Source organism: Lynx rufus, unplaced genomic scaffold (assembly GCF_022079265.1).
Source record: "Lynx rufus isolate CCGP_SWC_20201006 ecotype Redwood Valley unplaced genomic scaffold, mLynRuf1.p SCAF_9, whole genome shotgun sequence".
NCBI classification, from domain to species: domain Eukaryota; kingdom Metazoa; phylum Chordata; class Mammalia; order Carnivora; family Felidae; genus Lynx; species Lynx rufus.
The window spans coordinates 48781122-48793892 of record NW_025814897.1 but is presented as its reverse complement, the minus strand read 5'-3'; the positions used below and the strand labels follow the sequence as shown (position 1 = coordinate 48793892).

The 12771-nt window shown below is 37.6% G+C and overlaps 1 protein-coding gene across 10 annotated transcripts in view; it reads right to left on the bottom strand.

Moving 5' to 3' along the window:
• Positions 1–12771, bottom strand: part of DLG2 (discs large MAGUK scaffold protein 2) — a 1224822-nt gene that overhangs the window by 489177 nt on the left and 722874 nt on the right. For all 10 annotated transcript variants that reach the window (XM_047070845.1, XM_047070851.1, XM_047070843.1 and 7 more), the window contains one exon: positions 12587–12723. In XM_047070845.1, coding sequence (XP_046926801.1) covers positions 12587–12723 — 137 coding nt within the window. The remainder of the gene's footprint in view (positions 1–12586; positions 12724–12771) is intronic.

Sequence of the window (12771 nt, the reverse complement as noted above, 5' to 3'; positions counted from 1 at the left end):
CTGTAGAGCAGATCAACGAAACCAAGAGTTGGTTTTTTGAAAAAATAAACAAAATTGACAAACCTCTAGCCAGGCTTCTCAAAAAGAAAAGGGAGATGACCCAAATAGATAAAATCATGAATGAAAATGGAATTATTACAACCAATCCCTCAGAGATACAAACAATTATCAGGGAATACTATGAAAAATTATATGCCAACAAATTGGACAACCTGGAAGAAATGGACAAATTCCTGAACACCCACACTCTTCCAAAACTCAATCAGGAGGAAATAGAAAGCTTGAACAGACCCATAACCAGCGAAGAAATTGAATCGGTTATCAAAAATCTCCCAACAAATAAGAGTCCAGGACCAGATGGCTTCCCAGGGGAGTTCTACCAGACGTTTAAAGCAGAGATAATACCTATCCTTCTCAAGCTATTCCAAGAAATAGAAAAGGAAGGAAAACTTCCAGACTCATTCTATGAAGCCAGTATTACTTTGATTCCTAAACCAGACAGAGACCCAGTAAAAAAAGAGAACTACAGGCCAATATCCCTGATGAATATGGATGCCAAAATTCTCAATAAGATACTAGCAAATCGAATTCAACAGCATATAAAAAGAATTATTCACCATGATCAAGTGGGATTCATTCCTGGGATGCAGGGCTGGTTCAACATTCGCAAATCAATCAACGTGATACATCACATTAACAAAAAAAAAGAGAAGAACCATATGATCCTGTCAATCGATGCAGAAAAGGCCTTTGATAAAATCCAGCACCCTTTCTTAATAAAAACCCTTGAGAAAGTCGGGATAGAAGGAACATACTTAAAGATCATAAAAGCCATTTATGAAAAGCCCACAGCTAACATCATCCTCAACGAGGAAAAACTGAGAGCTTTTTCCCTGAGATCAGGAACACGACAGGGATGCCCACTCTCACCGTTGTTATTTAACATAGTGCTGGAAGTTCTAGCATCCGCAATCAGACAACAAAAGGAAATCAAAGGCATCAAAATTGGCAAAGATGAAGTCAAGCTTTCGCTTTTTGCAGATGACATGATATTATACATGGAAAATCCGATAGACTCCACCAAAAGTCTGCTAGAACTGATACATGAATTCAGCAAAGTTGCAGGATACAAAATCAATGTACAGAAATCAGTTGCATTCTTATACACTAACAATGAAGCAACAGAAAGACAAATAAAGAAACTGATCCCATTCACAATTGCACCAAAAAGCATAAAATACCTAGGAATAAATCTAACCAAAGATGTAAAGGATCTGTATGCTGAAAATTATAGAAAGCTTATGAAGGTAATTGAAGAAGATTTAAAGAAATGGAAAGACATTCCCTGCTCATGGATTGGAAAAATAAATATTGTCAAAATGTCAATACTACCCAAAGCTATCTACACATTCAATGCAATCCCAATCAAAATTGCACCAGCATTCTTCTCGAAACTAGAACAAGCAATCCTAAAATTCATATGGAACCACAAAAGGCCCCGAATAGCCAAAGGAATTTTGAAGAAGAAGACCAAAGCAGGAGGCATCACAATCCCAGACTTCAGCCTCTACTACAAAGCTGTCATCATCAAGACAGCATGGTATTGGCACAAAAACAGACACACAGACCAATGGAATAGAATAGAAACCCCAGAACTAGACCCACAAACATATGGCCAACTCATCTTTGACAAAGCAGGAAAGAACATCCAATGGAAAAAAGACAGCCTCTTTAACAAATGGTGCTGGGAGAACTGGACAGCAACATGCAGAAGGTTGAAACTAGACCACTTTCTCACACCATTTACAAAAATAAACTCAAAATGGATAAAGGACCTAAATGTGAGACAGGAAACCATCAGAACCTTAGAGGAGAAAGCAGGAAAAGACCTCTCTGACCTCAGCCGTAGCAATCTCTTACTCGACACATCCCCAAAGGCAAGGGAATTAAAAGCAAAAGTGAATTACTGGGACCTTATGAAGATAAAAAGCTTCTGCACAGCAAAGGAAACAACCAACAAAACTAAAAGACAACCAACGGAATGGGAAAAGATATTTGCAAATGACATATCGGACAAAGGGCTAGTATCTAAAATCTATAAAGAGCTCACCAAACTCCACACCCGAAAAACAAATAACCCAGTGAAGAAATGGGCAGAAAACATGAATAGACACTTCTCTAAAGAAGACATCCAGATGGCCAACAGGCACATGAAAAGATGTTCAGCGTCGCTCCTTATCAGGGAAATACAAATCAAAACCACACTCAGGTATCACCTCACGCCAGTCAGAGTGGCCAAAATGAACAAATCAGGAGACTATAGATGCTGGAGAGGATGTGGAGAAACGGGAACCCTCTTGCACTGTTGGTGGGAATGCAAATTGGTGCAGCCGCTCTGGAAAACAGTGTGGAGGTTCCTCAGAAAATTAAAAATAGACCTACCCTATGACCCAGCAATAGCACTGCTAGGAATCTACCCAAGGGATACAGGAGTACTGATGCATAGGGGCACTTGTACCCCAATGTTCATAGCAGCACTCTCAACAATAGCCAAATTATGGAAAGAGCCTAAATGTCCATCAACTGATGAATGGATAAAGAAATTGTGGTTTATATACACAATGGAATACTACGTGGCAATGAGAAAAAATGAAATATGGCCTTTTGTAGCAACGTGGATGGAACTGGAGAGTGTGATGCTAAGTGAAATAAGCCATACAGAGAAAGACAGATACCATATGGTTTCACTCTTATGTGGATCCTGAGAAACTCAACAGGAACCCATGGGGGAGGGGAAGGGAGAAAAAAAAAAAGACGTTAGAGTGGGAGAGAGCCAAAGCATAAGAGACTGTTAAAAACTGAGAACAAACTGAGGGTTGATGGGGGGTGGGAGGGAGGGGCGGGTGGGTGATGGGTATTGAGGAGGGCACCTTTTGGGATGAGCACTGGGTGTTGTATGGAAACCAATTTGTCAATAAACTTCATAAAAAAAAAAAAAAAAAAAAAATAAAGACAAAAAAAAAAAAAAAAAAAAAAAAAATAAAAATAGTACTATGAATAAATAGGAAACAATAATAGCTATCTTTGGAAAATATTTTCTTATTTTTTCATCTTTTCAGTAAGATCATGCATTAGTTTTGGTTCGAATCAAATTAACTCTATACTTTATTTATTTATTTATTTATTTATTTATTTATTTATGTTTTTATTTTATTTTTGAGAAATAGACAGAGTGTGAGTAGGGGAGGGGCAGAGAGAGAGAAGGCTCCAGGCTCCAAGCTGCCGGCACAGAGCCTGATGTGGGGCTCAAACTCATTAACCGCGAGATCATGCCCTGAGCTGAAGTCGAACTCTTAACCTACTGAGCCACCCAGGCGCCCCAAATTAACTCTATATTTTCAGTGAACAACAAAAAAAGCTTCAAATAAGAACAGAAACAAAGTACAGTGGTTTCATTATGAAGCACACATAACAAGATCTCATGAGTGTTAAAACAAATTGGAATAGAAAAGAAGGAAGTTGGTTTCTCATGCCCAGTGAATTGAAATGACTTAATTTAAGAATAGCCATATTTTAAACCTAGAGGTTTCTAGAAATGAAGGTAATTTGGCATAATGAGAGTGAATTTTAAATGTAGCATAACATCTAGTTTTAATCCCTAGATGCATGAATTTTGGTCAGTTAACATATTTATTGAGCCTTCATTTTCTTATATGCAAAATGGGGATAATACTAATTCATTTGTTGATTTACTTGCATTTTGGAGAAAGAAGGGATACTATGATTGGGAAAATACACTGTGTAAGATAAAGCAGTATACAATCACCAAACATCACAATCATACACAGTGCTTTTGCTAACCCTGCTGCTGAAAATAGTTTCTTCGGGGTGCCTGGGTGGCGCAGTCGGTTAAGCGTCCGACTTCAGCCAGGTCACGATCTCGCGGTCCGTGAGTTCGAGCCCCGCGTCAGGCTCTGGGCGGATGGCTCGGAGCCTGGAGCCTGTTTCCGATTCTGATTCTGTGTCTCCCTCTCTCTCTGCCCCTCCCCCGTTCATGCTCTGTCTCTCTGTGTCCCCAAAATAAATAAAAAACGTTGAAAATAGTTTCTTCGTGTTCAGGGCTCCTTGTGTGAAAATCATCACCCCCTACCTTCTACAACACTTACTTTTGCAATGCCTCTTCCCTGCTTAAGACTAATCTTCTCAAGGGCAATGATTAGCTTGTTCTTCTTCTTATTATTATTTGTTACACAATGTGACAGCAGTTTCAGGTGTACAACATAGTGATTCAACAGGTTTCTACACTATGCTTTGCTCACCACAAGTGTAGCTACCATCTGTCACCATGCAACACACTTACTGCAACACAATTACACTATCATTGACTATATTCTCTATGGTATACCTTTTATTCCCCTAACTTATTCACTCCATAATAGAAGCCTGTATCTCCCACTCTCCTTCACAGATTTTGCTTATCCCCCATCTCTCTAGAGTGTTTTTGTCTTTGTACTCCCCAACTGATGCACTATAAATAATGGGCACTTAATAAATGTTGAAACAATTAGCTAAGTTAAAAATAACAATGTGGTATTCGAAAGGAAGAGCTATCACAATTGCCTATTTTATAGGAAGAATGAAGCATTCATATTGAGTTTTATTTATTTATTTTTGAAGTAGGCTCTGTGCCCAGCATGGAGCCCAAGTCAGGACCTGCACCGACAACCCTGAGGTCAGGACCCAAGCTGAGAACAAGAGTCAGACACTTAACTGACCCCAGGCACCCCAAGTTTCTATTTTACATTTGTGTTGAGTCAGAGAGGAAAGGGTAAGAAAAGAAGGTCATTCAACAAACAGCACATATTTATGGGACACTCACTCTGTGGCAGGTATGAGACATAAGGATGAAAGCCAGTACAGAATGTGAACACTGGGTCACATCACATTATAAGGGACACAAGCTCCAGCAGTGTTAATTTCTTCCTCCTCCATAATTGTTGATGCATTTCTTAACTTTTTATTCCGTATATAGACAGAACAAGCAACAATGATGTTTTGACTGACTCCAGCTTCCTCTATAGCAGTAATCACCAAAATGAACAGTATGATATGAACCCCAAGGCAACCCACTGGATACATGAAGAAGTATCTGAACTTCTATTAATATTTATCACACTGATTTTCATCTTTCTATTTTTATGTACATTTTAAAATGTGCATCATGTATTAGCAGTGTGATATATGTGTGCAATTTAAGGTAGAGAAATATACATATATTAGAGGCAACTTTTTGTGTTTTACTGATGGAATGTGCTATTAAAATAATTTTAAAACTATTGCTCTGTAGTAGGTACCAATATATGTTACCTAGAGAGCAAATTCTATAAACAGTTATTAAACCAAATATAAGCAAAATAAATAAAAAATAGTATAATGGCTTTAATACTTACGTAAAATAGGTCACTACATTTGCAGTGAATTGTTACTTTATTACATTTGAGAAAAGTTAGAACACAGTCCAAGAAATAATTCTCCAGATTGTTTCTCCTGGTGTTTCAGAAAGTACCCTAACTGCAGAGGACAAAATTTCAAGTGTGAACTATTTCTAAATGCCTTTTAGTCCATTGTTGGAAAATTCTAAATGATGCTGTACCTACCAGCTTGACAGAATGAGTGTTACCACCAAAGTCACCCTCGGGAGAAGCACTGGAACAGCAGCAGAGCAGGCTAGAATGTGAAGAGGATCAAGGAAGGACTGTGGTACTTAACCTGGCTATACCCTGGAATCACAGGGAAAACTTAAAAAAAAAAAAAATAAAATGAAGTACAGCGCCTACCTCGGAGATTCTGATTTGATTATGCAGGGTTGACTGAGGCCTGGGCCTCCATAGTGATCTTAGCATGAGATTCAAATATGAAAGCAAGATTAAAAGCCAGAAGGGCTGACTAAACTTTTGGAAGGAATGTGGCTTTGGGACATTGAAATCTAGGTCTGAATCTGATTTCCCAATTTATTAGTTATGTCATATTGGGAATCCCATTGTCATTTCTGAGCTCCAAATTTCTCTTCTGGAAAATAAGAATAACAGAAATGACTGCCCTATCCATCTCTTAGGTGTTAGAGAGAGGGCTGTGTGGGTGCTGCAGGTGAAAGGCTCTTTCGTGTGCCGGTGGCAGGAAAGAGCCACATGGAGAGACTGTTACAGGTCTTTGTTCTTATCTAAGGTTCATCTTACAAATGAAAGTGTTTTAAAATCCTGTTCATTATTCAGAAATTTCTACATATTGCAGCATCTGGGTGGCTCAGTTCGTTGAGTGAGCGCCCAAATCTTGAGTTCTGCTCAGGTAATGATCCTAGGATCATGGGATTAAGCCCTACCTCAGACTCTGAACTGAGCATGGACCCTGCTTGGGATTCTCTCTCTCTCTCTCTCTCTCTCTCTCTCTCTCTCTCTGCCCATCTCCATTAGTGATCTCTCTCTCTCTAAAAAAATAAATAAATAAAAATTCTACATATTTGCATTGTCTTCAAGATGATTTTCTTATTAATATTTGGGTGAAACTAGGTGATTTTGTGAATCACCAAAAAGAATAATTAAATCGTTCAGAAAATTGTATTGTTTCCACTCACATTCTCTAAATTCACTCAATGTCCTTACATAGGATATTAATTTTGAAATAAGAATAAGATGTGCTCACACACAGCACATCCAGAGTGTACTCTATTGAACACTACTAGTTCTAAGTGTTCCATGAACTTCATTTTAAGAAAAGGGTTCCCTAATAAAATAGGTTGGAAAATTATAGTGTTCAAGTGAAGTTAGTTCCTTGACTATAGGACTTCACCAACCTTTCAATGTACTTAAGTTCATTGAGAATATGTAAGAGAGGTGAGATACAGGTTGTAGAATTCCCCAAACTTATATGACCACTGATCCTTTTTGTGGGACATGGTAATGAGATCGATATTTAAAAGACATTAGGAAACAATGATCCAAGGCACTGCTGCCATGGTATAGAGGCCAAAACAGAAGCGCAAAGATGTACGTGACTTGTCCAAGGTCAATTGGGTCAGTTAATTCTAGCTTCCTGGGACTTGAAGTCAATTATCCTGTCTCTGAGTCCACTGTCTTTCCACTTGACTTCAGTGCCTCTGTTACTTTCGCCTTGTCTACAGCTTCCCTTTAAGGAAAGAAAACATAGACTTATTCTCTGCAAATAAAGTAAAAGTTCTCTGACTGACAACTTTTTTTTCTTTGTATGTCAAGCAAAGGTTATGGAAACAAGTGACTAAGACTATATATAAAGTTTCAATCACTGTGTGATCAGGGTTTTGACAATTAACAGCTCACGTTATACCTGTAAAGAAGAGTCAGATGACCCTGGATTCGAAGTTTCTGGTATCGTGTAGAAAAACAATGAAGATGATCACATTTCTGTAATAAATGTGGCCCTATGCATCATATTGATAGAGCTTAATAAAAACCAGTGTGCATAAATATGTGAATGAATTTAAAAATTATCAATACTGTTAATCTCTGACCATCCGTTCCAAGAAATAAAGGCCAACAGCTAATCTATTTAGTCTACAATTACAACACTAAACTACAGGTACAATCAGTAAAAATCAGATGTCATTGTCATTTAACAAAATAAAAAACAAAATCTAGTGAATGATAATAAGGGCCAAGCAGCAAGGGAATTTAAAAAAATATATTATTTTGATAAAGGGAACATACACCATTCCGGGTGTCCCATGAAACATCAGAGGCCTGACATTAAAAAAAGTCATTTTACTTGGGTGCTTGGGTGGCTCAGTCAGTTAAGCATGTGGCTTTGGCTCAGGTCATGATCTCACAGTTTGTGAGTTTGGGCTCCCCTTCAGGTGAGCTCAAGGCCCACTTTGGGTGAGCTCCACTTCTCTTTCTCCCTCTCTTCTCTCTGCCTCTCCCTCACTTGCACTCAAAAAATAAAAAGTCATCTTACTTGAAACACTAAAAGTCTTATTGCAAAGGTGATAAGCAGGGTAATTTTTTCTTTATAGTAGAATAAATGTAAAGGTCAGACGCGACAGGGACACCTGGGTGGCTCAGGAGATCAACTTTGGCTCAGGTCATGATCTTGTGATTCCTGGGTTCAAACCCCATGTCAAGCTCTGGGCTGATAGCTCAGAGCCTGAAGCCTCCTTCTGGTTCTGTGTCTCCCTCTTTCTGCCTCTCCCCCGCTTACACTCTGTCTCTCTCACAAAAATAAATGAACATTAAAAAAATAATTAAAAAACAAAGGTCAGATGCTACAATATTGTCTGTGGTTTTCAAAATGGGGCGATAACATTCTGAGGAATTAAAAGTTTTGTTAAAAGGGTAATCTATTTATTGAAGATAAATGGATATGTGGTAAAATTTAGCGCAAAGCATCTTAAAAGACTGAGTGAGGGAGAAGTGGCAAGACCTAACTTTTCAAACAAATATAGAAGAGGAATTCGTCTTTACCTTTCTGTCTCCAAGGGACAGAGCTATGAATAAAACAAGAAATGCACAGAGAAATGTATTTTGATATAATTTTAAGAAAACAAAATCTAATGATGGCTGGTATTTAATGGATAGCTTCCAAAAAGCATTAAGTTCTCAACTCTTCATCTGTTCTAGCAGAGGTGAGGGACTACTTCGCATCTCCATTTTGTAGCTTCTGATGTACCAAATGAGTTGGAATAAGATAACATCTAAGACAAACACTTTTCAATTATGACATATATGAAGTACTTAAGGGGGAAAAAAGTACCCACCATTGATGGTATGAGGGAATTCATGGAATTTCACTTTAGACCAGTTTGCTTACAGAACTATGAATGAATAACATACAGGGGAAGTTTTCCTAAGAAGTGAGAGGAGGGAGTGGTGCAAATTGCTTTACAAAGAATATCTATTTATAGAAAAATATACAGAGTGTGGTACAGCTGGTAAATCATGGAATCCAAATTATTTGTACTTCCTTTGGGGGAGGGGAGTGGAAAAGGACAAAGGAAAAGATGATACGAATGTGGGTAATAAAGAGAAAAGGTGGTGGAAAGGATTGACAGAAGGAGAGCATTAATAAATATTTTTGGGTTGAAGCAAGATAATTGGTCCTTTGGGAGCACTTCTGGGATTTTTTTTTATTCTTTTCCTCAGCATTATTTTTCTTTCAGAATATTATAAAATGAATCATTTTCTTTCACTTCTAGATTCCGTTTTGCAGTTGCCTTGGAAGTACTAATTATGTTTTCCTTACATAAGAGAGGAGAGGCCTATTATTGTTGAAAGTTCATTTTTTAAAAAAAAATATGATTTAAAACTCAAAATAGTTAAAGATTATGTCTCAGCTATTTTTGAAATCATTACATGTATGATGAATATCAAGAAAATGGTAATGGAAAAATAGCATGGTGCCTGGAAAATCCTTTGTGAGAATTATTTAGACTTTGAGGGTTTTTTTGTTTTTTGAGGATTTTAAAGTAAAGCTAGACATTTAAACAGAACTTCAGGAAATCAGCACACAGCATCTAGCATGATATTATCATAGCAGCAGCTGAAGAAATACCGAAAGAGTTGTCTACAACCAAACTCTTACAGAATAATGGGTCTAAGGTCAAATGTGTCATTAATGAGTCATTAATTTAGAATGAAACTGTTCTCTCCATTTCTCAAAGTTAGTGCTGTATAAAAGATGGATATCGTGGCTTATTTTATTCATGAGTCAATAAACAATAAAGTTCATATTCTTGAGAGAAGTTGTTAGGTCTTATACCTCGAAAATACTTTTCTGGTTCAGAAGATATAACATCATGAAAAATAACTTTTACATTAAAGGCAAAAACAGGGGCGCCTGGGTGGCGCAGTCGGTTAAGCGTCCGACTTCAGCCAGGTCACGATCTCGCGGTCCGTGAGTTCGAGCCCCGCGTCGGGCTCTGGGCTGATGGCTCAGAGCCTGGAGCCTGTTTCCGATTTTGTGTCTCCCTCTCTCTCTGCCCCTCCCCCGTTCATGCTGTGTCTCTCTCTGTCCCAAAAATAAATAAACGTTGAAAAAAAAAATTAAAAAAAAAAAAGGCAAAAACAAAAACAAGAATAAAACAAAACAAAACAAAAACATCTAACAACCAGCAAACCAAAAAATGCAGAATGTCTCAAGAATAAAAATAGTTCTACTGTACAGCATAGTGGCTACTGCTAAACAATAATGTATTCCATACTTAAAATTTACCAAGAGGGTAGATCTTACATTAATTGTTCTCACCACATACGAGCACAAAAGAATAATAGTAGGAGTGAAAAAAAGCTTTGAGAAATGGTGAATATATTTATGGCCTTGATAATGATGATGGTTTCTTGGGTATATAATTAACACCCAAATTCATGGACCTGTATACAGTAAGTATGTAAAGCTTTTTATATGTCAGCCATACAACAACAGCAACAAAAAGGTTTAAAAAAAAAGAAAATGATAGTGACTAGGTGGTAAAGAAGCCAAAACTCCTAGTTGCAACTTTGAAGTCATTAATGCCACATTTTTTGCCCATCCACTTTGCCCATACATTTTCTCCTTCCTATGTTCCTTCCTATGTAGTGGCTATTGCCTGGGACGTGGTAAAGTATTCAACATATTACTTGTTAAATAAAGGAATTAATGAATGACTGAATGAAAGATAAAAAAAGGAAGGAAAGAATTGACTGACAAATTCTAGAAAACAAATCACAGCCCATGCTTAGTGGTGACAAGCCAGAGTGCCTGGATTTGAAATCCAGTTCTGTCCATTGTTAACTATATGACCATGGACAAGTTAAGAAACATCTCCATATCTCAGTTCCTTTTTGTTTAAATAGAATAGGTTGCTGTGATAAACATATATTACAAAAAATGACTTTTAAAGACATGGAACATGCCAAATAAATACTAGTTATCAAGATTATTATAAAGGTCTTATTCAGAAAATTCAACACCAAGGTCACTGACAACTACGAAACTAGACAAATGGGGCTAAAGACAAGCTGTCTAAAGCCCAGGGAAGTGGGCATAATGCACTGTGAAGTTCAACCTCCAAAACTTGCACATCACAGAAACCGCAGTTCTGTCAAGAATATAGGTTGATCTTTTCCAAATGTGTGTTGGAGATAACGGCTCCTTGCAGTGATTAGAGGCCATGTTTTACAAGGGCAGACATATGACTAGAAATGAATATACTTATCTTACTTGAGAACTCTCTTCTATTAATTTTCTGTATTTGATGATTATCTTGTAGATTTTGTATAAAACAGTAAATGGAGATAAAGAAGTTTTATTAAGTGCAATCCCAAATTTTTACTGCTTATATGCTGCCTTAATTTTGCTTTTATTTATCATATAACTCTATGACTTAGAAAGGGCAGCCATGTGTTAGTGTCAGTCATTGCTCAAGGCTCCTGAAGCATGTAGGCAGCTGGCAAATAAAATAGCTGTAAAAATTCTGTCTGAGGGGAGAGGAGGAAGGGATCCATTTACACATGTGACAGAAGTCATATATTTTAACTTTATTTTTTATTTTTTAAAATTTACATCCAAATTAGTATACAGTGAAGCAATGATTTCAGGAGTAGATTCCTTAATGCCCCTTACCCATTTAGCCCATCCCCCCTCCCACAACCCCTCCAGCAACCCTCAGTGTTCTCCATATTTGTGAGTTTCTTTTGTTTTGTCCCCCTCCCTATTTTTATATTATTTTTGTTTCCCTTCCCTTATGTTCATCTGTTTTGTCTCTTAAAGTCCTCATATGAGAGACAGAAGTCATATAATGAATTGTGGGAAATCAGGGACTGCTTATACTGTCTACACTGTTGAATAAGGGACCACAGGGAGACACTGAAATGTATCTAACAATAAACCAGATAGTGGAGTCCCCTTTGTTATGTAAAGCCCACCTCTCTAGCAGTTTGAATGTAACACTCTCTGGCTAATGGGTTACATTGGAAAAAAAAAAAAACATAATCTCTGTGTCTTGCTGTATCTACAAAAACTAGTGAAAATTCAGATTTGTTTTGAAAATGTCAATAAAGCAGATACAATTGAAATCTCCCACCACAAAATCTACTCTCCCTTCTGTCCTATTTCTGCCAGCAATCACTGTTATGAATTAAATGTGGCCGTTCTCCCGAATTCATATGTTGAAGTTCTAACCCCCAATATGACTATACTTGGAGATAGAGTGTTTAGACAGTAATTAAGGTTATTAATTAAATGAGGTAAGGGTGTAGTCCTAACCCGATAGGACTGGGGGCCTCGTAAGAAGAGAAAGAGAGATCTCTCTCTCAGCATAAGCACAGAGAAAGGCCATCTGAGGATGCAACAAGAAGATGGTTGTCTGCAAGCAGGAAGAGAGATCTCACCAGGAACTGAATGGGCCAGAACCTTGACCTTGAACTTCCCAGCTTCCAGAACTCTGAGTAAAATAAATTTTTTGTTGTGGAAGTCACCTTGTCTATGGTATTTTGTTATGACAGCCTGAACTAACACAGTCATACATTGGGAAACAAGAGCTTTATAAATACACACATAGTTTTGCATGAGTCACACTTACCATTAGCAGTCTATCTCCCACTTGCAACCTTCCATCTTTCTGTGCAGCTCCCCCATCTATAATTTTAGTTACATAAATGCTGTTGTCTCCGGGAATGTGTTGGTTCCCCACACCTCCTGCAATACTGAAGCCTAAACCTATGGGAAAGAAACAGAAAAAACAAAAGAGCTTTTTTTTTTAAGAAA